General features: G+C 41.6%; 1 protein-coding gene across 5 annotated transcripts in view; it reads left to right on the plus strand.

Annotated features, from left to right (window-relative positions):
- Window positions 1-26,905, plus strand: part of SLC25A13 (solute carrier family 25 member 13) — a 143,358-nt gene that overhangs the window by 16,046 nt on the left and 100,407 nt on the right. For 2 of the 5 annotated variants that reach the window (XM_025209014.1, XM_025209015.1), the window contains exons 2-3: window positions 19,178-19,231; window positions 26,349-26,491. In XM_025209014.1, the coding sequence (XP_025064799.1) occupies window positions 26,382-26,491 (110 nt within the window). In that variant the 5' untranslated portion in view covers window positions 19,178-19,231; window positions 26,349-26,381. Of the gene's footprint in view, window positions 1-19,177; window positions 19,232-26,348; window positions 26,492-26,905 lie in introns of those variants that run through there. The other 3 variants (XM_025209018.1, XM_025209016.1, XM_025209017.1) reach the window with 2 other exon arrangements.

Below are 26,905 nucleotides of genomic sequence, written 5' to 3' on the forward strand. Positions count from 1 at the left end.
CCCCCCTCCTCTCTCTCTCCCTGGGGGGCTGGGCCAAGTAGGGGCCTGGGCGGGGCTTGACCCAGCGTGGCTCCACTCAGCCGCCTCCTCCCACACACACACTAAGGGGTTAGCCCCCTCTCTCCACGGGCCCTGCTTACCCCGGCTGTGCTGGGGGTTGGCGGGGGGCTCCCAGCACAGCTCTCTCTCCATTTAACTTGAACCAGGAAGGGGCCTGAGATAGAAGTTTCATACTGGTTTCAAACTGGTGTGACTTAACTCAGTTGAGTCTGATACTACATTCAACCAGGTTTGTCTTAAACCAGTTTCATCCCTTTTGAAATGGGTTTATATCCACTGAACTTCTGTTCTGTTACAGGCTTAAACCAGTTTCTGATCACTTAAACTGGTTTATGTGTAACTTCTGTCCCTGGCCTTGAAGGGACAGTTGTTGCATATGTCACTTATAGCTTAGTTTGGATTTAATTATCACGTAGTTTGCAGCTAGAAAGGTATTTGTTTTTGCAAACTGAAGTTATTGTTTGTGAAAGCTGTTGGCATCCACTAATCAAGGAATTCTTACAGTGACTGTTTCTATAGCTATTTTTCCATGGTTTCCAAAGATGGAGGGCAGGGGTGGGTCCTGTTTCATAGAGTAGGGGGGGGAGTGCTAATAAAAAGATGGAACCATGTAAAATGTTACACAGAGTAGGTTATACAGATGGTCATGGTATTGTACCACATGCTCTCTGAGTTCCTTGGATTTGGTGCTTCCTTAATAGTGTCCATGGACTCTTCTCTGGATTGGTTTTCTTTCAGTGATGCTTGCTAGGCTTTCTGAGGAAGCTCTGATATCCTGCTGGGGCCTGCTGAAGTGTTTGGGATTGGCCCCTTTTTGTCTGGAACTGGGGAAAAAAAATTGAAGTTTTGTTCCAAACAGAAGCAGTCTTCATCAGTAGTACTGAAATGTGTCACTCAAAGCACGCTATGCAGATTTTGTGAGTCTCTTCTTGTAGATGTTTTGCTGACAGTGCATTGTCTTTGCCATTTGAGAGGGTCCCTGAGGTGAATGGGACAGATCATGCCTCTCGGAACTCTTGTTCTGCAAATTACATTTGTTGTTGATTAGAGGCTCTCAGCTACTCGAACACCCTTTTAAATAAGAATATCACAAACAAGAAGTTAGTATCAAAGAAATGTTGGCACTATATTCTGTTCCATGCAGACTGAATAAGAGGCCTGGCTCTTTCTTTAAATGCTCAACTATAGAGAAGACTATATTTTGTGACGTATTTTCTGTCCTAGATCTTTAACAAAAGAAAGAAATATGCTAAATTTTAAACTTAACATTAACTCATGACAGTGAATTAGAGATGATGTATGGAGGCCAAATGGTTAGTGAAATATTATAAATGGAAGACAAAATCTTTCAAAAACTGATTTTTAAGATAATTTTATGTCCAGGATGCTTTGTTTTCAAAGCTTGCATGAACATAGAATTAAACTGATTCACTAGATTTTTTTAAACTTCGAAGTGAACTGTTGAGCCAGCAGTTATAAATATTATTTACCTTTGGAACTGCTGATGGGTTATGTTGAGATTAAAGCACATATCATACAGTTAGAACTTCCTTGCATGCTTCAGTTCAGGGCACATGTATCAAGAAAAGGAAAGTTATTTGAAGGGCATTAGCTTTTACTGTTTGACAAACCTCCAGTTTTGAGGATCTATTTTAAATCAACAACATTGGAAGAAGAATACATCCTTTGATCTTGCAAAAGTTTTAGTTTTCAAGAACGTTTTTGTTAATTTGATTGGTATTTAAGTTTTCAAGGAACACAAGGAATGTAGAGGCTATTTTCTTTATCCTTTGGGGGGAACAAACTGTACTGCCAATACAGCAAAAATCATACCCCTACTGGAGCATATGTTGTATGGGCTTGATAACCAGTTAAACTAACTAATGTAGGTACAGTACACACTAATGTAGGTATACTGCTTCTGGTGCTGGGATTAGCAAGTACAGACCTATCTGGAGTATGTCTGCCTAGGGCAGTGTTCTGCAATATAGACATATTCTGTGAAAGATGGTATAGAACATTTGAATTGGAATTTGAGACATTGTAGACTATTACTTTGGGATTTCTTATATCAAATTATTAATAACAGCAACAACAATAATTGAAATGATCAGATGCTTTACCAAAAGATTGGAGCAATTATTTCATTCATGATCTTCAGTAAGTTCATATTTGGATTTATACACTGTTTGAGTTTATACACTGTTATAAAATTTCTGTTTTTGTTCCGTCAGTGCTTTCAGTTTTTTGCAATGGAAACCAGAGTCTTAAAATTTAACAGTCCTTCAGTGGGCTCAGTCTTGAGAAACTGGTTCAGTCACTGACAGACTCCTTTACCTTAGTCACAGCATTGTACTGTGTTCCCACACATTTACTTTATTTCTTTAGTAACTAACATCTGATATACATTGTCTCAGGAATTTTAAATGCCCTTTCTGAAGGTAGGCTTCATTTCATCCTGAAATGGTTGTTTCATGAAGGCTTACAGAACAGATGGAATCTTGAAAATTCAAAGCACATTTCTTGACATTGCAATCAGAAGGATTTCTGAGTTTGGTGCTGTCAGTAGCTGGAGAGGGCATAAAGACTAACGGTGTTCTTCTGTCTGACTTTACTTTTCTTTTTCCTTTCTAATGCCAATGTTGTGACACATTTTGTTCTGCCATGGTGTGTTTAAACACACACCTCAAACAAACCCTTTCTGAGAGAGCCACAAAATACCTATTTACATGAGAAGAATGGTCAGATTCAGAGGTGACCTCAATTTTGGTGCAAGTTACATAGCAGTAAGTTAGCATTAACTAGCACAGGTGAATTGAAGTTTGTGTAACTCTCAGTCTGATGATGGAAGGTTGTCATAACTGGAGGGCAACCAATAGGATGGTGTGTGGAGGTCAGACAGAGGGGAGCTGAGACCACCCATTTCCTCTCTCTCGCTCTCTTTCTCTCAGAGACACTCTTTTATCACCTGCTCTTCCTGCTACAAGCCTGCACTCACTTCATATGTTTTATGCAGGGTTAATGGTATGTAATGCACATCATCTAATTTTATCACTTCTGAGTTTGTCTCTAAAACAAGTGTCCCTAGGATGAACATGTTCAAACTTATGTGAACTCTAGTTTAGTATGTGTTCGAAATACACGTGGATCGTTCGTTAATGGTGACTGTGTGTATTAAATGCATTTTGTAAATTCTTTGTGGAGGTGGATCTTGAGATGCAGCTGAGATCACTGTAGGTGGAAGCAGAAGATCCTACCCACAGTTCTTGAATTGAAAGAATAGCTGACATATCCCTTTCAGGCCACATGCAGTCTAAAAGTGCCTTTTATTTTCACATGGGAGTTGATTCAAAGATTCCCATAGATTCTAAGTGGAGCTCTTCTATTTTCCCCCTACCTTTCCCTTAATTCTGTATTATTTTCCTTCATTAAAAATATCGCATGACATAACCAGCGTCTAAATTACTTCTATGCCTGTATAACTCTTGACTTTTCCCAGTAATTGCTAGTAATATCTTATGCTGAGTAGGCAAAAGTGACATGAAGGCTTGTCTAGAAACAATATGGTGTAGCAGGTAAAGAGAATCATGTTAATCACCCAGGAGATGAAGACTGTCCTTGAGTTCTGTAAGGAGCCTCCATTTAATTTTTCATAGGTTGTCCAATACTTGTACCATCTCTTCATTTTTTGCTGTTCCAGCTTCTGAGACTATTTCCTTCTGGTTGTTTTCAAACCTCCTTCAACTGAGTTCAGTTAGTTATGTATAGGTTCTGTTTGAAAGGTGATGCAGAGCCAAATGGTTAGCATCATGCATATGGGAGGAGGATCCTATGGCCTAGCTTCATGTCTTAGCTTTTGGACCTATTCCAGCTTCCTTGTGCTTTGCCAGCCAGAGTCCCCACAAGGGTTTCTTTCCTTTTTCTGAGGCATGCCTGTTCTTTGGTTGCCGATTTGAGATTTAGTCATGGGCTAACTAGCAGATATGCCCCTTCTGTGGACTTAACCTGAACCCTGAATGCATATTTAACTTTTTAACATAATGAATATGACTTTGGGATGGTACTTTTAATAATAATATATATAATCATGTTCACCTCATACTTCACACAGCTCTAAAGTAGGTGGACTCTCAAAAAGATGATGACCCTAAGGTTTCTTTATCAATATATTCATTAAAGTAAGGAGCTGTATGCATAAATATATGGTACGGGTGCACCAATAAAGATTTTCTTGGCCAATGCAGATAGCCAATGTCTAGCCACCCATGTCAGCTGATGCCAATCCAATAACCAATATTTAGTAATAGTACAAGGCATTTTAAACTAGTGACATAAATAAAACTTTTTTTGTTTGTTTTGCATTTATAACATGTACATACATGCCTCCTGCCTGCTCCGGCCCTTGATGAGGAAGACGGTTACCACCTTAATCCTGCACATGTTGCCCCCTTGCCCACGGCTCCTACACAGCCTGTGCTGCTGTTCTGGGAGGGGCAGGGCATGTTTGGAACCCCAGAGCACACTGCTGCCTCAGCGCCAGCAGGCCCTGCGCAGCTGAGTTCCAGCAGCCACTGGGGAGAAGCCACTTTTGCAAAGGCGCCCAGTGTCCAGCATAGTGGAACGTCTCTCTCACAGCACCTTATCCCACCTGTGCACAGCCCATCTCTGCAGCAGTCCCGGTGCTCACGCCCCTGCTGGGTGCACAACGTTGCCATTGTAGCAGGAGCCAGTAACGGTCCCTTTGTTGCTTAGCCACCCTGGGACTGCTCCCTTGTGCCCCTTCCTGCTGCTCGTGGTAGTCTGCCATGGGCTTAGGCTGGTGGTGGAGTGCGGGGACCAGACTGTGCTCACTAGGATGCTCTGGGCACACGGCTGTAATTATCAGCTACAACTACCCAAAAAAGCCGATAGCCAATAACATAATTTCTCCTTTTATTGGTGCCAATCCAATAGCCAGCCAATATATTGGTGCACCCCTAATCTATGGCAACATACAGCATAGCCCAAAAGTACAGTATGCTACTAGCCAGAACTGTGGTTAACTCATTGCTGTCCTATCTTCTTATTTTGCTTAAGAAATATAGTCCGTTTCTATTCTGATCTAAACGCCTGGTTGTGGACACTTTTGGTCCCTGCTTATTATTATTATTTTAGTTTTATTCCATGCTTGGTTTTAGTTAGTAAATTCAGATCTCTCTATTTTAATACATCTATGCAAGAAAAACCATTAAGTATGACACAGAGCATGAACAAGCATTAGAAAAATGCTTTATGTCAGAATACCGTGTTTGGTGATTCTAGTTCACAGCCCATCACATATTCTGAATCAGACTAGTTAAGTCTTCATGTATTTAGGTGAACAAAATTTTGAATAATTCCGCATTTCCATTAAAATAGTTTTTGTCACTGACATCAAGTCAGCCTTCCTCCTTCCTGTCACTTCACTTTTATAATGCAGCTTGCCATTGTATGTCAGGTTTGGATGGAAGCGGCTTTGTAGAGATCATGATTTAGTCCCATGTTGATGCTGTTCAGGCACTATCTCAAAAGTGAAGAAAAAATCAGAAGATCCAACTTTTTCTGTCCATTTTTGCTGCTTGCATATCTCCATCAGTGTATGCATATTGTTTGTTAACAGAACATATACTACTGAGCAGAGGTTCTTAGTGTTTTCTAGATTGTGACTTCTTGGTATAACAAAAGTCATTTTGGGATTCACCTTCTTCATAGGCATAAATATAATGAAGGGAGAATCATAACCACCTGAAACTTGTTTGCTGTCTACTTGGGACTGAAGTAGAGAATAATTTGGGAATCATCAATGAAATTTGGCCAACAAAATCTAATGAAGTACTCTCTATTGTTTTATTCGAGGTTGACAAGCTAGGAAAATAGCTGGTTTAATATTCACATTATTTTTTTTTTCCCCTTGTGAGGCAAAATAAGAATAGACTGAAATTATGAAAATGAAAAAATGGCTTAATCTGGTGCATGAGAAAAGATGCTGGAAAATGTATATTTTTCTCTTTAATTTTTCTAGGGAATTTTATACTGCTCATACGTATATCTGCAGTTCTGAAAGTCAGGTGTGCAAAATACTATATATGATGTAGGGTGTAATTAACGTGAGCTGTACTCCAGGGAAAATATAAATAGTCTAAAGTTATTGTCTTGAGGTCCTAGATGGCCTCATGAACTACAACAGTTTATGAAAGTCCTGAGTCAGAGTACTTGATATATTTATTAAATCAAATAAATGCCGTGTTTCAAAGATCTGGGCTAAATGATCAGAAGGCTTTGGAATTTTATTGCATTTTTTAAAATTGGTAACAAGAAGCAGGCATTTTGATTGGTTAGCAGTCAACTAATAAAGGATGGCAAATGCATAAATCAGAATTTCTTGGCTTCTTTCAGGATCTAATGTCTGAACATCTATGGAAGAAAACAGGTAATGTCTGAACATCTAAGGAAGAAAACAGGAGACCTCTTGTTTAATGAAATCTATTTAAAAAAAAAAAAAAAAAAAAAAGACTAGAACAGAGGTAGGCAACTCCCGGCACAGGTGCCAGAGCATGTCATGTGAAGGCATTTTGCTTGGCATGCACACCTTGGAGTGAATGGTAGAGAAGGAGAATGGGTTGTGCTGCCATAACAAGGATTGGGCCCCTCTGATTTCCACACTGTCCACCCTGGCACACTAACATGTTACAAGTTGCAGTTGTGGGTGTTCTTGGCACTCTGCCCAAAAATATTTCTGACCCCTGAACTAGAACTTCTGAAGGATCTAGTGTCTTATTTTTTAAAGCTGTATTTTTACCATTTTAAGTTCAGCTGCAGTGCCTCCACCAGAAATAAAAATCAAAGAACTACTCTTGGAACATAAAAAAACAAAAATTCAATACTACTTTCCGTCCTCCTTCCTACTGAAGGTACCAGCATGGGAGCAAGTTTTAAAGGATTTTTCTTTTCTTCTTTAAATAAAAATGCTCGTTTTGACACCATGATAATTTCCACAGCAACTATGAATGATCTCATAAAAATATTGTCAGGCAAAGCAAAAAAAGTAAATTAACATTTGAACAAAGTATTTGCCTAAAACACAACTGGCTAATAAAATAATGTCAATATGTAGAGGAAAAACTGATAACCATATTAAAGCTATAAACAGAATTATTTCTAAACAGAATGTCTTCTACCCTGTCTCCCTGAGTTTTCCTGATTAAATAAGATTTAGATACTGTTTCCAAGTATCTTAGATTTTCTGCGAAGTTTGGGAACTTTTTGAAGTTATCATTTAATTCCTTCACAGCCATGATTATCAATGATCCTACATCCAGCCAGTCCACACTTGACTCTTGCTTAGTCTTTAATAAATCAATAACTCCTTTTAGTGCAGCCAGTTTGCTTTATGTTGCTTTTAGAAATTGTGAGTTATTTCCAAGAATTCTCCCTGACAGCTCAAAATCTTTCCTCTCTCTTGTGAATAAAAATCACATATGATCAGTTGCTGTACATCAATCTGTTATTTAAGCAACATGTATGTGCTTCATCTTAGCATGTGATGCATGCATTTTAAAACTCCTTTTAATTCGTAGTTGTCCTGTTTCTTGAGAGGTGAAGAAGTTCGTGTTTGGACCAAAATGATACCCACAGTCTTTGTACAAAACAGAGTACATCTGTACACCTGTGTCTCGGCATATAATTATTTGATTGAATGGAAAAATGTGATTGAATGAAATGAAAAAAAAATTGAAAGCTTAAGGCTTACACTTTCAATGGACATAAGTTAATTTGCATTAGCTGTTGAAAAAAGTGGATTGTTAAAGCAGTTAGTATTGTCACCATATGAATTTCTGTTGTGCTTAAGTATCCTGTGAACTGGATTCCCATTGTGCTAGGTGCTGTGCAAATATAAACAAAACTGCTGTTGGCTGGAATTTAAAAAAAATATTAATCTTTGTATATTTCTCTAGGCTTGAAGTAAAATATGACTGGCCTTACCTCTGTAAGCTCTACAAAAAGATTTTTGACTCCAGGACTCTCTTCTTTTACTCCTACTATTTTATAGTATACAATACGTTTGTTACTTGTGTGGTGTTGTCTGCCTCCATTATGCAGCTGTCTTTTGTTCTTTTTGAGATTGTAGAATTGGATTCGTGCATACATATGGATTCAAGCCCACTCACACACCCTCCCCAGTTCTGAACTACTGAGGTGTAGCATTTTGAAAAGACTTGAATAGACAGATTTGATTATAAATAGGATCTTTAAAAGTGAACTTTTGTGCTCAATCAAAGAAGAAAACATAACACTTGGAAAAAAATACATTTACCTGTCAGTTATTCCTACATAATTCCTGTCATGCAATTATTAAAGACATTAATGTATAGGAATCTTCTCTCCTGCCCCTTTTTCTTTACTTACTTATGCACGACTTTAATGTCACAAATAGAGAATCACGACAGTTACTTAAAAAACAGTTTGAGACGGACCTTTTCATCTTCTTTATAGGTATTTATTGCATGCCCATCGTTGTGGAACTTTTAAATTTTATGATAATCAAAGAATGACTGTTTAGAAGAGACAAACAATTTCCAGTTGTACCTTATTTTTATCTAGCCCAGGTCATCATTCAGTAGAGCTGTTCCTATAATGAAATGCCTCAGGATTTTCTTGGTGTTTTACTGAACCATCATATTATGGTTTAGTTTCCCTTTACCTTGAAATTTTCAGAAGTACAAGAGAAAGTCATGTCATAAACATTTTTAAACAACTGTTCACTTTTGATGCTGCAACATTTGTTTGTCTCATCTCTGTTGCAGCTGTCTTGATTATTTGATTTACTACGGTGCAGATACCCTTGATAGCACTTCTGGGTAGCTAGTGTCAGATTTTATGCTGCTGCAAAGCATGGTATTCTGAATAGCGCCCATATTGACATGCATTGGACTTTGCACTTGGTATTGTGCACAACAAGCCAAACTGCTCAAAGTTGCTGTTGTAGTGCAGACTCACAGGGGACAGTACTTTGGTGACTTGTCAATGCTTTCTGTGTGGACTAGAATCCATTCACTTGATAGTGAAACGACATAAGGACTGCTGACCTGGACTACTGATCATGTTGAATGCTGTAATGATTCTTTCCAATTTCCAAATGAGAAAGTAGTCACTAAATATATGTCTGAAGTTTTACCCAACAGAACCACCCATTAGAATAAAAGCTGCATCCTCTGTGGTCAAGAGGCTTTCTGCTGCTCTGGGGTAACAGATGACCTCTTGCACACAGTGCAGAAACTGAATTGGAAGTGTGTCATGTAGTAGTTTTGGTGTCTTGCCATTGATAGTATTCCCTGTGGTAATGGAGAATTTGAACACAAGTAATACTTTTCTGCCTATGAAGGACTGATTGGCATACATGTTTCCTTTTATGTATTCACAGGATAGTGTTGGACTTTATTTAGGTGTCTGCTTTTCACTGTGTACATCAGCTGTCCAGGCAGAATTCATGTTATAATCTTCAAAAACTTCTTGTTATATATGTTGTGACAGAATTTTGCACTTGCCTCCTTCTGACTGCAGTTTCTGGTTCTCACTGATGCACCCAGAATCCTGCCTATCTTTTGTGTCCTTGAATGGCAAAACTGAAGCTTCATTTTTCTATTACAGATGAGCAGTGCTTTAACTGTAACTTCAGTAAGTTCACTGGGTTGTGCTTCTGGAAGCTGATATAGGGAGATGAAACTTGTCTTTGATACCACTAATATTATCATAAATCATATGTTCAGAAGTGTTGCTGAATGTTGCACAGTGCTTGTTGGAAGCAAAAAGGAGCGTTACAGACTTGAGTGTTGGAACTCATCAAATGTAATTCAACTGCTTTCATTTATGATGTGAGAGTAGATCATCTTTATGCAAGCACTTTGGAAAGCAAAGGTAATGGATGGTGGATGTTTGTGCATGCTTTATTTCTACCATGTAAAGTAGTAGGTGGGGGAAGATGTTACTTAAATATCTGTGGATAGAAAATTTGCCAGTTTTGACCATCCTGACTGGCAGCTTACATTTTGTTTGTTAATTTAAGTACAGATGTTTTTATTGAGGGCTGTATCACATACAACATATAATTATCTCTTCGTTCTCAGTCAGTAGTTAAGGAGTTGTGATTTTATAAGATTCCTAGGGATACCTGGCTTCAGAAAACTAGTTTTTATGAAAAAAGCAGTAAGTTTGCAAACAGAATAGGAAACTTCAGATCTCTGTATAGCAGAGGATCTGTGTCAGGATAAAATATGGGATCAAGGATTCTTTGGAGAGCAGGTATTGGCGAAGCTGTTTCAGGATTGGTTTGGAAGTTACAGGCCTGATAGGCCCGGATGGTGCATTGGAGGAAACAGCTGAAGAGATGAGCGTTTTGGTAATGAGGCAAGAGGAGAAGTGAATGTTCTACTTCACAGAGAAAAAGACTGGGCTTTCCATTTTTTTTTTGCTGTTCACGCTTCAGAGGCTTCAGTATGTGAGCATGCTCTTTTGTGTCTTTACCTGGAGACTAGTGGTGGTAATCTAAATCATGACTGTCCAACTTCTGAGAGTTTGGGGGCTGCATGCTTTGCAGGCTATGTGCCACACTGTGTGGCTTCCTCCTGTTGCAAGTCGTCCCTCTTGTCCATCCGTGCGCTACATGCTGCTGCACCACATGGCAGGCAGGCTTATGCCATGTAGGGTCCCTGGCTCTTGGCTCTTTCAGCTCTGGGGGTTGTGCTTTGCTTCCCTCAGGGGAGGGAGCAGGCAGTAGAAATGGGAGAAGAGAGGGAGACTCCAGTGGTAACAGCAGGAAAGCAATGGGAGGAGCAGCGCCCAGATTGAAAGCCTAGGAGTAATGTTAACTCCTACAGGGCTGGATGTAGCCCATGGGCCACCTGTTAGACAGCCCTGATCTAGATTATTGCTTCTTGCAACTAACTACTCATGGTCCTTTGAGTGGATGGTATTGATTTCTGGGTTTTTGGTTGTAGCCAGGTCTAAGGTTATAGGCAGACCCGTTTCTTTGACTAAATGTGATTTATTTTATTATACCAACTGAGTATTTGGAAACATTTCTTAGCAAGCGTTTGGGCGCAGTCACCCTTCTTTAGGCATAGAGACTTCCTATGCCTGAAGAAGGGTGATTGTGTCTGAAAGCTTGCTAAGAACTTGTTTCCAACTACTCAGTTGGTGTAATAGATGATATCGCATCTGCTCAGAGAGCCTTGCCTGGTATTGATCTCAGCATGAATCTTCTTTTTCTCACAGCAGATAGTGTTGCTGAGTGAGGAGCCAGTGGTTTTCTTTCTCCAGGGCTATTGTTCACCCTCTCCTTGGTTGTGTTTTTTTTTGTCTTTTGACTAAAGGAGGGAATAGGAAAACTAAAGTTGGAATTTTATAGCTAGTTCTTTACACTGTTGTGTAGAAATACCTAGCTCCATTGTTTCCTGTATTACTTTCTATAGGTTCAGGTATTTATAGCTTTGACAGCTTGAGGATGGGTGAAAGTATTGTACCTCAGATGTGTCTTGAATGAGTCCTTGTCCTGCTTAACAGCAAAGCAAAGGGCTAATTTCATTAATGTTTATATTGTAGTTCTGCTTAGTGAATCCACTTATAGAACCAAAGGAGAATTAGTTGGATAGCATTATTACACTTCCTTTTATTTTTAATCTTGGCAGGGTTTTCCAGAGTCTGTTTTATATGCTTCCAACCTCTGGAAAAACAGGAATCCTTACAGAGTTTGGTAGGTTGATAGCCTTATGGTGGTCCTGATGTGTAGAGATAAACGTTGAGGTTAAAAGATTATTAGGGGTGCACTGATAGACATTCTGGGGGCCAATACCGATAACCGATATTTAAGGAGTCATATTGGCTGATACCAATCCAATTAATGGTACAGCTGCATCCAGCTGGTTCGGGGTGGTTGGGGGAAGGGGGCAGTTCCCACCACTGCTTGCACCCCAGGAGGCCAGGGGTGGGGCATGTGCCCCCCAGATCTGCATGGGGCAGGGTGGGCTGCAGGTGGGGCTGCATGGGGCTCTTCTCAGTTGGGGTTGGGCTTGCTATAGGCACTGGCGGCGCTGGGAGAATGCTGCATCCACCCCCAAATTTTTGCCACTGCCAGGCACCTGATGCAGCCCTGGCTCTTCCCGGTGTGTGGGTGGAGGCAGGGCACTGAGGCAGGGCTGCACTGGGTGAATAGTGGCAGCGGTGCTGGGAGTGAAGCGGTGGTGAAATTTGTGGTGGATGCAGCATCCTTCTGGTGCTGGTGGCACCCGCTCTGAGCCCAGTCCTCACCGAGAAGAGCCCCGTGCAGCCCTGGCTGCAACCCACTCTTGCCGTGTGCAGGTCCGGGGGGCACGCCCCCCTGTGCCCTTTCGGAGTGCAAGTAGTGGTGGGAGCCACCCACCCTGCCCAGGCAGTGCCTGCCCCTGCCCCCTCCCTCACCATGGGGGGCATTGATATGTCCCCCCTCCCCTTCTACCACAACGTACTTACCAGCTGGGGGCAGCTGCCTGAGTCCTGTGCTGTAGCTGCGCGCAGCATGGGCATTTATTGGCCAAATTATCGGCCCCATTGGGCCAATATCGGACTGATATATCGGTGCACCTCTGAAGATTATTGTTTCTAAAATTTAGTCTGTGGCTGTAGAACTGGAGGGGTTTATTGCCACAGGGCTAGTGATTGTTAGGGAGTTCCACTCCAATTACTGGAAGACCATGAAGCCCCATGCAGTAGCTGCTCAAATTCAGCTCTCCTCCAACTGTCTTCTGGCTCCTGGCTTTCAGTCGCTTCCTACCTGGACCAACAGTTACTAGTCTCTTTTGCACTGTGTCTTTGCTTCTTGCCCTTGTTACGTTTGAAGAAATACTCTTGGGTATTAATATTGTGCTAGGAAAAGCATCCAGTGTACCATTAAAGACAGGCGATCCTTCCCAGAGTGGCTATTTTTATTCTGGACTTTATCTGTAATGCCTTTTCTTCTCCCAGTTGTTCCATATACTTTCAAGTGAGTCTGTCCACATTCTGCTTGTAAACCTGCCAGTAAGATTTTTTTTTTTCCTGCTGGGTTGTGCCTATTTAAATTCATAATTCTTGATCACAATCTAACTTCTTTCCATGTGGTCAGGGTCTGTGTTAAGAATACAAATGCCATGTCTGAGCTCCATTTACAGTAAGCTAGTTACATTCTGAGGTGAACTGTAAAGGACCTTTGGGACAGGTGAAATGGGAAGCAGAGTACATTGGCAAAGCGGTGATACACACTTTGCAACTCAGAATGAACATATGGAATTGACTTTCTGTGGAAGAGCTGCTATTTAGGAAAACAGTTTGATTTCTTGCAGCTAAATCACTTTCAAATACCTAGGAAAGGTGAATTCTCATCTATGCAAGTCACTTGTTTGTGTTGGCTGTTCTATAATAATCTCTGTCCCAAACCTGGTTAGAGCATCATCATCTTCAAATACTTTGAAGAAATCTGTGGTGTAGATGGAAATTCTGCTTGACAATTTCATGTTCCAGCCTCTAATTAAAAAGGCAATGTATTTAATAGGGGTGTACCGAGATATCGGTTGACTATTGGATTGGCACCAATAAATGGAGAAATGACATCGGCTTTTTTTCGTCATTGTAGCTGATAATTATGGCCGCGTACCTGGAGCATCCTGGCAAGCATAGTCCAGTCTCTGCAAGTTGCTGCCAGCCTGAGCCTGCAGCAAACTACAGGTCCTGGTGAGCAGCGGGAAGGGGAGGTGGTACCAGGGAGTAGTCACAGGGTACTGCGCTCAGCAACAAAGGAACCGTTACTGACTTCTGCTGCTGCTGCCATGCCAATGCCATGTGCACATCAGGTGCTTGAGTGCCAGGGCTGCCACAGAGACATTGGGCTGCGTGCAGGTGGGGTACGCTATGCGAGGGACATTCCGCTCTGCCAGGCACCGGGCGACTTCGCAGTGGCTTCTCCTTGGCAGCTGCGGGAGCTTGGCTGTGCGGAGCCCACTGGTGCTGAAGCAGCAGCGTACTCCGGAGCTTCAGTCATGCCTGGTGTTGCTGTCCACACAAGGGTCTGCCCCACCCGCCTGGGACGGTAGCACAGGTTGTGCAGGGAGTGGGGCTGTAGGTAGGAGCCATGAGTGAAGGAGAGACATGCATGGGAATAAGGCAGTCACTGCCTTCTTCATTGAGGGCTAGAGCAGGCAGGAGGCGCATGTGTGTCTATAAATGCAAAACAAAAAAAAAATGGTTTATTTATCTCAGTAGTTCAAAATGCCTTGCTAAAATTCCTATTACTAAATAGCGGTTATTAGATGGGCATTGGCAGATATGGTTGGTTAGCCATCGGCTCTCGGTATCGGCCAAAAAAATCTTTATCTGTGCACCCCTAGTTTTTAATGATGAAGATAAAGTTCTGGGACCAAGCAGAAAGGCCATCTTGCTTTTTCTTGGGATTATAAAAAGTCCCTTCTGGCTTTAAATATGTATAATTATCTGACTTTTTGAATAACGAACCACATATTTTGTTGCAACATAACTTGTGACTAGACCAGAAAATATCTCTTAGAAGCTATTAGGTTGCTGTCTTGATCTAAAGACTTCAAGGGATGGGGAATCCTCTATTCTGTTTGGTAGCCCTGTTTTAATGATTTCTGACTTTTTTACTTTGTCAGGTGGGAGGTTTGTTGTATCTGTGATGATCCAGGAAATGTGAGAGAAGCAAGGTTTTTCGGTGAGATTTTTTTAATTAGATCAACTGTATAGTTGAGAGAGAGGTTAGACAGTCCTACAGCCACAAAATGTTCTTGTTCAGGTCTGAGGCACATCATCTCCAAAATCCTTGCTTTTACTGTTAGTCGCTTTATTTTTCCATTTTGAATGTTCCTAACTTCATTTTCCAGTTGCCAGATCTTCTGACACCTTTTGCTAGATCAAAGAGGATTTTAGAGTCATCTCTCTCTTCTCTGTGGAATTTGGTATAGTGTAGATTATGACCAATTTGTCTCTTAAATCATCTCATTATGCTCAATGGATTGAGTTTCTTCAGTCACTATGAAAAAAGCTTTCCAGACCTCAAATAATTTGTGTAGCTCTCCTGAATACTCTCCAGATTTTCGATCATTTTTTAATGAGTGGATATGAGAAATAGCCTCTGAGAATATAAAAAAGACCCTTTTTATATAGAGTAGGATGAAGGGATGGTTTTGATTTCTCCAGCTTGTTTTCCTCCCTAGTCCATGTGGTGCCCAGGTCTTGTAGTGTCTTCCCCTGTAATTTAACAAAAGCTCCTCACCTTCTCTCTGGGAGGGACTAAAATACACGTTGATATTGTGAACAGCATGTCTTGGGGCATCCTGATACTTGCATTACCTCTGTACTCCAAATGTGCCCACTGCTATTAACTAATTCACTCGCTACTGACCATGTTGTCAAATGGTTTCTTTTCCCCATCCTGTCAGTCAGACTGCTTTCATTTGCCATCTAGCCCCTCTACCATTGGACATTAATTCTCACCCTATTTCTTGCTACCATTTCTCTCTCCCTCTTTCATCTGCCCTTCCTGTATGGCTTAGTAGGGATAGAACGTTGTATTCTGATTTACTAAACCTCACCACTCTTCCTTCAAATACCTCCTATGTTACTTTCAATAAACAAATCAACAGGAGATGGTTGTTTTAAGAATCCTCCAGTATAGTTTCCCTTTGTGCGTCCTATCTTCTGTATCACTTTTACAAAAAGCTTCTCAAAGGAGGGCCTGTCATCTTTCTGTGTGTTGTCCAGGACAGAGCATGTTGTCAATCTTGAAATAACCTCAAAAGTGTGTTCAGGTCAGTAAGGCAAGGTTCTTTGAGTAGGTATGATATCTTTTATTAGACCAACTGAGTAATAAAGTTAGTAATAAAGCCAGTTTGGCAGGAAAGAATCTGCATAAGTATGAATTCAAAACAAGGGAAGCTAGAGGAAATTGAGTAACAATCAGAAAACTCCAAGCCTGAGGATCAACTCAACCCTCCAAGCTCCATTTTGAGAGGCAGCCCTATTTCTAGGCCAACTGTTGGTTTTCCAGCAGTCCATTTTTGTATTCCTTTTCCTTGACCACCTTTGCTAGAACAGGGAGAGTAAGGGTTTTGAATGCTGGGGATGAGGCAATACTCTCTACTTCACTGGGGAGCAGCCTTTTTGACAGGTGTGCCACACATTAACCCCACACTATCCCTGAGTGCCACTCAAATCCCCTTCCTTGTGCATCAGCTGCTCTGTTTTAAATTTCCTGCCCTATCTGCCACTATGTTGCCTGTCCCTTCCCTGATCTGCCACATGCCACACACAAGTTGTCTATGCTGCTTGTGGCATGCTTGCTAACACAGGTTGGCCACCCCTGCTCCACTTCATATAGTTAACTACAACTTAATATAATTTAATACACATATTTTGGATAACACTTTCAAAGAGTCTGTACTGTTTGGGAGTAAAATCCATTTTGACTTTGTAGGTTTTACTCTAGTCTTCATTTTTTGGTGCAACATTGCCCTTTGTTAATATCCTGTATGGTTTAGCTTGTTCTCAGATCCTGTTTATGGTCTTTTTACTTAAAAAAAAAAATCTTTCCATAATCCAGCATTTCTCTACCAAATGTGTGCTAACGAAAGCCAGCTACATTTTTTAAGAGTTAGCACCATTCACAAAGCCACTCTTTGTGCAGAGTAATAACAAACATTATCTCACTTGGATATGCTTTTTCAAATGTCTCTTCACGTGATGAGATGGATGCCATGCCTATAAATTCACGGCAGATATTTTGGTGTTTTTGTCCTTCCATGGGAAAAAAAATGGAATTGAAACATCAACAATTGCCCATCAACAAAAATTGACATTAAGTACCATTTTAATATCCTATTTTTAAGACATTTTTTCTGAAACAACAGTACAAGCAGTGTCTGGTCAGTGTATTCTGAGCAAACCAGCTGTTAGCTTACACAACTTGTCAGCCCCCAGATTCCTCACACTCTCCTCATTTGGCTTTGAAAACTGTTTAACTTCTAGCAGAATGATTTTTCAATATGGTGAATGAAAAATGTGAGACACCTTATTCCAGATAGTGAACCTGTTGGTGACAATGCATCCTCAGTAGCAGATCACTTTCCTAGTGTGAATAAGGCTTGTGTATGTGTGCCTTGTCTGTATTTACAATTTAACTGTAACTGTTAATATTTTTGACTTAATTGTTTAGCTGCACTGACATCAGTGGAAGCTGTAGCGTAGGTGACTTACTGATTCCCACAGTCTTTCAGTCTTGTTTCCATGTAGCTGGTTCTGGGGAAATCTAACCAATAGGGGACTTAAAATGGCTGCTGGAGTTTGGGGAACCTAGGGTATATGCCTCTCTAAGTTGTTTAATGCCACTGAAATTAGACCAATATGAGCCATCCTATATAAATATAAAAACGTTTCCCATGTCTCCCTTTCCTTTCAGTGATTTCTACAGTTAACATTTTGCAGCAATTAAAACATTGTGAGGGATAAGGTAAAAGTTAATTTATTGACAGGGAGATCCCATACAGATAGTTGTTCATTTTGGAGTCAATAAATCCCTTCTGTCAATTTGCTGGTTGTGCTGTGGAATTGAGCGCAGAAGTGCTGCAGAGATCGAGGGACCTTTCTACAGAATTTAGGTCCAGCTTGCGGTAGAATGCCAAAGACCTCACAAATGGGCTCTCGAGTAAATAACCAGCTTAGTACAAGCTTATGACACTTAGAACAGCATGTACACTCAGATAACACACATTTTTGAGAGTCTCAACCCCACAATTGCACTTTGATTCTGCAGCTGCTTCTATGTGGGCAGATCCTTGGGCAAACGTAGGATCAGGGCCCCACCTGTGGAGTCGGTCTGTTTGGGTCCATAATAAAAATAGCATTGGTAGTTCCACTAGATAGTCCTTATTATTTTTCACTAGGACACAATACAGTCCCTACAGTTACTCTAATTATCATCATTTTTAAATTACAATGCATAGTTCTTAACTAAAACTCACTGTGCATTTTGAGGGTTGAGTTTTGTCACCTTTTTTGATCATTTATAGAATCCCCATCTAGTTTCAGAAATAATTTTTCTTTGTCCATTTTCCACAGCAGTTTATAGCATAAGTTACTATACCCCTTATTTTGTTGGTATAGCATTGCCTGTTTACATTTACTCAAATGATCAGTAGGTCCTGGGTATGACTGTAAACTCGATCTGACTGGAGGACCTGGTGGCAGTGTGATGGGGCTACTTGTGGTGCGGTAGCTCTTATAAAATACCCCAATGTTGCTACCTCCAAAGTAAGGTGAGTATAGGGCACCACAGAACCCTAGCCCCTACTGCCTTGTGAGTACTCCTTGGTTGGAGAAAGGGTGATGTCCCTTAGCCTAACAGAAATGTGACCTTGCTGAGGAGTTAAGAAGTCACCAGTGTTTCTTATCTGTTGCTGTCTCTATTTTGGGTTTTCTTAGGCGAGGTTTTTAATTCTCTTGGTGCTTTGCTTCCATCAGGTATACATTGGGGTAGAATTTGCTTTGTAAATCAGAAAAGGGACACACTTTACTGCAAATTAGTTTAGGATGTAAGCAGGCAGCACGTTAGCTATGACTGCCTGTTTTTGCTCTTGCCCTTCAGTAAATGGAAGGTAATACTCTAAGGGATGAACTTCCAGCTTGTTACTGCAGAATTGCCTCATGGTAACTTTTTGTGCACTCATGCCCCTGGGGGAAAGGTGCTAGAAGTGTAAAAGTCTGTGTGGCAAGCACAGTATTTTGCCGAAATACAGCCAATGGGCAGTTTGGTACTTAGACGGTTATGCTAACTGTTGTTTTGTGCTTGTTTAAGAATTGTAGAATTGCTTTAGAGAAACATTTGTAGCAAAAAGGTTGAGTAACCAAGTATAAATGTTAAGTGCATAAAGTAAACATGACCAACTAAATCAGTATCTAATTTATCTAAGGCTAACACTTATTTTCCTCATTCATTCTTTTGTTTGAATGCTTTCTTTTTAAATGACACTTTGACATCTTTTGTATAAAATATGCATATTAATGTAATTGTATTTACTTGTAGGTGGCTCAAACCAAGAGAGCTGATCCAGCTGAGTTGAAAACAATATTTTTGAAGGTATGTAGAGAGTAAATATTTTATCCTTTCAGCCTAAATTTTCCATATCTTTTGCTCCTTTATTGCAGTATTCAACTCCTGATAGTTTTTCAACCATTAATCACTCACCGTATTATTACCATGTTAGACTTAAATACCACTATCAAAATTGAACAATGCTCACCAAGAAGTCAAATATATTCTTGAGTGATTATTGTATTGGCTCAGAAAAATATTACTATCTTGGAGGGGGAAAAAAAGCATTGTTCAGAAAATGGGATAGGAGTTTCAACATGCTTCCTACACATGGTACAAATATTAATGTAGACAGGTTGCTGTTAGACTACAGGGTAAATTGTCTTCTCCCATTTGGGTTGTGCCAATGCCTTTGCTTTTTTAGAGGTGTAGGTGGGATCAGTATGTAAGAAGTTGTCCATCTTTTGTCAGCTTCTTGTTGTTTCTGTTTCCTCCCGGATGCTATGGAAGAACAATAGAACATACACTTACTTAGATGCTTAAATTTAAGCATGTGTGTAAGTCTTTTGCTGGATTTTGACCTTAGCCTATAATAACGATGATAAATTAAGGGAGGGGAAAAAACAGGACGCTTCAGAGCATAGTGGGTATGGCCATCTGTGGATAGTATATCCTTATCTGGATGAGTGTCACTAAATATTTCTACAGGGAAGATATAATAGCATCATAGAACAATAGGGTTGGAAGGAACCTTAAGAGGTCATCTGTCCAATCTCCTGCTTAACACTGGATTTATCCTTGTCTAAACCATCCCCTTTGCAAGAGTCTTAATACTATACTAAATTCTTCCCCATTTTCTTATCTTTGTGAACTCTTTACTGTATCTTTCATATGTTTTGCTGAATTGTTGCTGTTGATTGTGAAATGCATCCTCTGAATATATTCATGTTCCTAAAGTTAGACACACAGTTATGAAAAGTGAGCTCTAAAACGTGTGAGGTTTTGAAATCTGAGAGAAAAATCTGTGCCAGAAAAAATGGCCTTTTGGCCATTCTTGTTAATACTTGAAGAGCTGGAAGGATCAGGCAGAGGAAGCAGGCCGGAAAGACCCTAGCAATTTCTTGTTTCAGTGATGAGGGGGAAGGTGTGGTCTAGAGTGAAGACTCCCTGTCCCTGTCAGAAAATAGATTATTCTGTTTTTTCTCAAAACAGCATGGCATTCTTATGGTACATGCAGAGCATTACCTTTGAGTGTACCTCTTAGTGCACCCTGCTTGCCAGTAGAGGTTTTCTTCAGCTGCTTGAGGCTGTGTGTCTGATAGGTCCATATGGAAACACGTGAAGTATAGTAGTAAAAAGACTTGTATTCCCTGCCCCTTTTTCTACCTTTCTAATCCCCACTTCCCATTAGACTGAAAGGGAGATGACTCAGTGGTCACAGAGGAATTAAATGTGATCTCAGTATTTAATTTAAAATAGTACAGAAGGTATATCACCATTCCGATGCTGGCATATAGCCTACAAGCTAGTTGTGGTCCCAAGTGTGAATTAACCTGCTCCTGTCTTTGTCTCCATAGTTGGCAAGACCAATCCAATTATCTTTCTATATTGAAGGTCTGTTTTTAAGAAGGACCTGCATTTATGAGTACAATTTAACAGCATTTTTTACTTATTTATTTGTAGTAAAGAATATTGTAGTGTGCTGTTTTGGCAAAGGCATTTTTAAACCCAAATAAAATAAGGAAAAAATGCTCTTAAATTGTTTTTATAAATAAATAGTATACCACATTATTCTTTATTGTGCAGAAATAAACACAGCTAGCAAATTATTCCTTTTCTAATTGAATCACATTGTTGGCTTAATGATTAGTCGTTTAAAAACAACTTTGGATTTTTTTTTATAAAGAAAAAGACTCTCAATGAAATGCTAACACTTTTTACTTAAAATGGGACAGAACTGGTTAATATTATACCATCTTAAATGTATGGAAGCAAGTTACCAAGAAGACATTAAGTTGCTATGGTATAATATCAAATTCTCTGTGGGTATAATTGCCAAAATGGAAAAAATACAATTGTAAAGACCTATATTTTTAATGTCTACTCCAAAGCCAATACAACTGGTTTCTTTTTCTCTTCTTTGTTATGATAATTTACAAGTAGTAACTCTACTTTTTTTAGTTTTCTACCAGAACGCCTAGGAGATTAGACTTTAGTCCAAATGAGCAAGCTGACATTTTTCAAGGTGATTTTCTATATGTAGTATAGAGTACGTGATTGGATTTCAGATACACATAAGTATATCACAATGACAAGAAACAGGGGGACACTGAAACCTTGTGCTGTTTTCTGTTATTGAGTGTCCTAGCAGGGGGTTAGTCAGGAAGGAAAAAATGAAATATAGAAGCCTAGACTAGCTGACTTATTTAATTTGTTTCTCGATAACAGTTGTGTTAAAAGTTTTTGAGCCTGGGATTCTAAAAGATTCTTTTTTCCTGCAAGCAATTGAATTGAAATCAGTTGATCTGCTGGATATTATAAAAGTATACTATTGACAGTTCTTCTAGCATATCAACTGGTAAGCTTGCTCTTAAGAACACTATTGAAATATAAACTCCTAAATGCTACCTGGCATGTACCTATATATCAGGTGACCATAAGGAAATCTGGGACGTCTGGAACACTGCCCCCCCAAGTCAGTGGTGTTGCTGCAGGCAGCCTGCAGAGACTGGTGGACAGAGGTTCATGCACAATCTGGTGGGGAGGCAGAGCTGCCAACCAGCCAGGACCGGGCTTCAAATTCTGGGACTGTCTGGGCAAACTGGGATATATGGTCATCCTACTTACATGTGTCAATAATAGTTTAGTCTTTCCCCACCCTGTACTCTGTTTGGTTTTGCCTCTGAAATGTAAAGAAATTACAGTTCCTATAAGACCTGCATTTACATAGCAATGAAAAATCTACATATTCTAATTCTCAAAGGGATGTCAAGTGTGTGAGGCTACAGTAGAAGTAATAGTACCATGAGACACCCATGTGGCTTTACAAAATGAAAACTGGGAGCTTCCTTCCCCTGTCAGAGGTATAGCAGTGTAAAGCAAAACACGTCTTTGAACTACACCACATCATAGCGAGATGCACCTAATTTATTAATTACTGCCCTGTGGGGAGCTGCAGCAATGTTTTATCATGCCACCTTCAAAAACAAAATACCAAAGCAGTTAAGTTGCTTTCCAGTTCATGTTTGTTGTCCTGATTTTTTTTCCTTTGAAGTAAATGTATGGTACCATAAGCATTTCCAAAAATCATTCCTTACCATTGTGTTTTCATTTTTAAAGTTTTTGCAGTTGATTTGAAGGCAAATCCCTTGTTTAGCTTTAGACCTACAGGTTTCCCTCGATTTATGTGGGTTTTTTATATGCAAATTTGCTCTTATGCAATGAGCATATTTAGACCCATGATTCGTTAGACGCGAGGTAAATTTATATGTGGCACTCACCCCAGCCCCAGGAGCAGCTGGGCTGCACCATGCCACAAACACCCTGGGGCTCTGCCAGTCCCCATTCACCCCAGGTTCTGCTGAAGCAGCCCCAGGAGCAGCTGATGCCAGCTGCCTGTAGCTTCTGGGCTGCACTGTGCCATGGTAAAGGCAGCTGGAGTCGGCCACTCCCAGGGCTGAGGTGAGTGCCATGCCCTGTGCCGCCTGGGGCTCCACTTGTCTGCACTCACCCTAGCCCATGCTGGAGTGGCCCTGGGAGCAGCTGACACCAGCTGCCTGCACCAGGGCATGGTGCAGCCCAGCGGCTACAGGCTGCTGGCATCATCCGCTCCTGGGGCTGCTGCAGCAGGAGCTGGGGTGATTGGGGACTGGCAGAGCCCTGGGGCTTCAGGGCATGGTGTAGCCCAGCTGCTACAGGCAGCTGGTGTCAGCCACTCCCAGGGCCGGGGTGAGTGCCATGCCCCATGCCACCCAGGGCTCCATTTGTCTGTACTCACTCCAGCATGTGCTGGAGCAGCCAACACCAGTTGCCTGCACCAGGGCGTGGTACAGCGTAGGAGCAGAGGAGTGCAGACAAGCAGAGGCCAGGCGCAGTGGAGACAGGCAGAGCACAGTGTAGCCCAGGGGCTGCAGACACCTGGCACTGTCTGCTCCTGGGGCCGGGGTGAGTGCTGCTCTGTTTCCTCTGCTTTGCTGCCTTGTGCAGCCCCAGGAGTGGCACCCCTTCTCCTACACCTTCCCTAGTCTCAGCCTTATTCCCTTTCTGTCTCACCACCATGGGAACCTATCCCTGTGTGTTACATTGTAAAGTGGGTTCACTTTATGCAAATTTAATTTATGCACTCTTCTCCGGGAGTGCATGTACCGCATAAATTGAGGGAAACCTGTATTGTATTTTGACACACAATTAGGGATTTTAAAATTTGGGGAAAGCTGCTAGGAGTAGGCAGGTTGAAAGGTGGCAGCAGGAAGATTATTACTGCTGAAATATTAAAATATTTTGTTATTGTTAAAGAACTTGGAATGTGTTGGTTGGGTTCTCTTCAAGGCTCATAGGGTTGGCTGTGCCTACAGGTGTCATGGGAGTAGTGGGCAACTTCTAACACAAATATAAAGAGGATCTTGTACTCTTGATCTTGTTTCTCTGTTACTGTCTGTGGTTTCTGGATCTCTCTGTTTTTAAATGTCTGATGTTGCCATTCTCTTGTTCCTGTTTTCTTCATTCTTCTTCCTCCTTTTTTTTTTTTTTCTCCCTGGATAGCATCTGGGGGGACAGCACTGTATGAGGATATGAAATTAACTAAGGCCAAACTTTTTCTTTCTTTTTTCTGATATAGCCATTTTATAATTAGCTGTTCCACAACAGTGTTCCCAAAACAGCTGCTCTGTGTAAACAGTATTCTGGGATAAGTACTCCAGTCACAGAAGAAAGTAATTATTCTTGAATAAAATCACTCTTATCCTGGCACATTGTGTTCACACTGTGCTATTTTTTAATAGCTTAATCTGTAGGATAGCTGTTCCAGTATAGTTAAAATGGGTCTGAAATACTTCAGTTTTGGTTTAAGAAGGCAGAGAGGATGGATAAGCATCTGATGAAGTCCCATTGTAGTCATTAATAGTCATTTCTGTTTCCCATGGGAAAATGGAGAAAAACGCAAGTTTCCCCCTTTACCCAAGGAAAATGTGAATTTTTTATTTTAATGGAAAAACCAATGGATTTTGCACTTTTGCAAAGAGGTCTCTGCAGGCTGGCGGGGTTCCAGCTTGCAAGACCTGGGGGGAGCGGGTGTAGGGCGGTCAGGTAAGCAGTGCCATGTGCATGTATATGCAAATGGCCGCCAGGCAGTCTGGAGAGCAGCTCCCACAGGTAAGTCGGGTGGGGAGTGGGGAGAATTGAAGCCCCATAGGGTGGGAGGGAGTGAACTGGGCAGGGCTGGGGCTGCTGCCCAGCTAGGCAGTGCTTGGGGCCTGGGGCTGCTCCCCACTGCTGTGCACACTCCCAAGGGAGCAGGGGGGACCCGTGCTCCCTATACCAGTGTGCAGGGTGGGGATGGGTGCAGGCTGCCTGCTGTGGACTTTTGTTCCCTTCCCTGCTGTCCTCCCCTGGGGCCTCTGCAGCCTAGTGGGTATGACCTGGAGCTGCAGGGCAGAGCAGGGCCATGTGGGGATCTCCTTGCTGCTGCGAGCTCTACGCTGCGAGGCACCCCCTGCCTGTGCCCAGTAGTAGGAGGCACAACCCTGCGCTACTGCCCCTGTGTGGGCAGAGGACGCATCGCCAGGACAGCATAGAGCTTGCAGGAGCAAGGAGATTCTCACATGGTCCTGCTCTGCTCTTCAGTGATGGGTCACACCTGCTGGGCTGCTGAAGCCCAGGGGAGGGCAGCAGGGTGGGGAGCGCAAACCTGCAGCGGGCAGCCCTTGCCTTGCGCGCTGATTTGCGGGGCATGGGTCCCTCCTTCCCCCTTGGGAGTGCATGCAGTGGCGGGGAGCTGGCCCCACTCCCCACCTGAGCCCACAGCAGAGGGAGGGGAGCTGGGCTGTGCCCTGCTGCAGCAGTTGTTGCCTCCTACGGCAGCATCTTGGGCTCGGGCGCTGCTGTGGGGGAGCAGTGGACTGTGGACCCAGGTCCCTGGCCCCATAGCCCTGGCATCTGGGGGCTCCCTCTGACAGGACTGGGGGGAGTTCAGGGCTGTGGGTGGGGGGCAAGGGGCACCAGCAGGGGCAGGGGGCTGTGGAGGGGAATGAGGGGCCTGGACCTGCATTCTGTGAGTGCAGGGGAATAGGGAGCTCTGACTTTTCCAGGATAAAAAACCCCCCAAATCTAATACCAAAATTTATAAGTATTTAGAATTTATTTTATTATAATGATTGAAGCACTGATAGGCTTCCAAATTGCTTTAAAATTGTAGATATATCAAGAAAACATTGTGTACAACTGATATACATATACACATATATGCACATACATACATATACAAATACATGTATATAGTGGCCTTTCGTTTTAATGACAGATTTTGGTGTTTTAATCAGAGAACTTCTGATTTTTTTTTAAATTTTTTTAGTAGGGAAACAAGGATCCCTGATCACTATAAATTAAGCATGTGCTGAAGGTCCTGACTCTGGAAAGCACTAAATGCAGAATTATTTAGTGTTGCCCAACTAAATTAGAGGGAGTACTGATTTTAATATTTGTTTGGTTATATATCCTAAAATAGTTTTTTTTGGCTACAAAGCTGATTTTGGCAAACTTTGAAGTAAGCAGTGGTCTATGGTCTTTGTTATATCTGTTACCTTTCTTTTCTCCCCCCAACACCTTCAATTACTTCTCTCATCTGTTGCGTTTTATTTTAAGATGCTTTGTAAACGCGTGTGTTTTTTGCACCCCAGTGCAATCCTGTGCCCTGGGTGGCAGTGTCACATGGAGCAGCAGCTGCAGCCAGGCTAGTGGTGCATAGTGGCGGCAGCTGGGCCAACAGCACAGTGACTGCTGTTTTTGTGCCTCTCCTACACATTGATGCCTGGGACTGGTGCCCTGGTGCCCCCTCCCGTAGTTATGATACTGACCCGATGGGCCCAATCTTTTGGCACTTTTGGGTGCTGCTGGAATGCCAATAAAGACCTCATTTGAGACACTTAACATCTTTTTCCTTTTGCAGTATGCAAGTGTTGAAAAAAATGGAGAATACTTTATGTCTCCTCATGACTTTGTCACCCAGTACCTGAAGATAATGGAAGATGGAGTACCCGATCCAAACTCTGTAAAGCTTCTAGCGGGTGTGGTGGATCAGACCAAAGATGGGTATGTGTTCTGTTTTTCATTTTAATTCTAACCAGATCAGGAAAATTATATGAACTCTCTAAGAGAATCTGATCTCTCCACTGTTCAAGTGTCTGCATTCTATAGCACTTGGAGAAATTGCTAACATACCTGACCTAAGGCTCCCATTTCATAGAGGAAACAAGCCTTCAATAACCTTCAGAGTGAAATGTGTCAAAGGCATGTTTCAAACAGGGTTTGGAAAATTACCAGTCCAAGAAATAAATTTACAGTAGGAGTGAAAGATACCAAAATTGTGCACACTGCTGCAATTTAAAGGCATGAAATGGTTACACCCTGTTTTGTACTGTATCAAACAGTATTGTAGTGTCAGTCAATTTTATGTTTACTGACTTAGTATTTTGTCTTTCAGACTCTCTCTTAGTTTTGTCATAT

The sequence above is a fragment of the Alligator sinensis genome, unplaced genomic scaffold, assembly GCF_000455745.1.
Source record: "Alligator sinensis unplaced genomic scaffold, ASM45574v1 scaffold196_3, whole genome shotgun sequence".
Lineage (NCBI taxonomy): Eukaryota > Metazoa > Chordata > Crocodylia > Alligatoridae > Alligator > Alligator sinensis.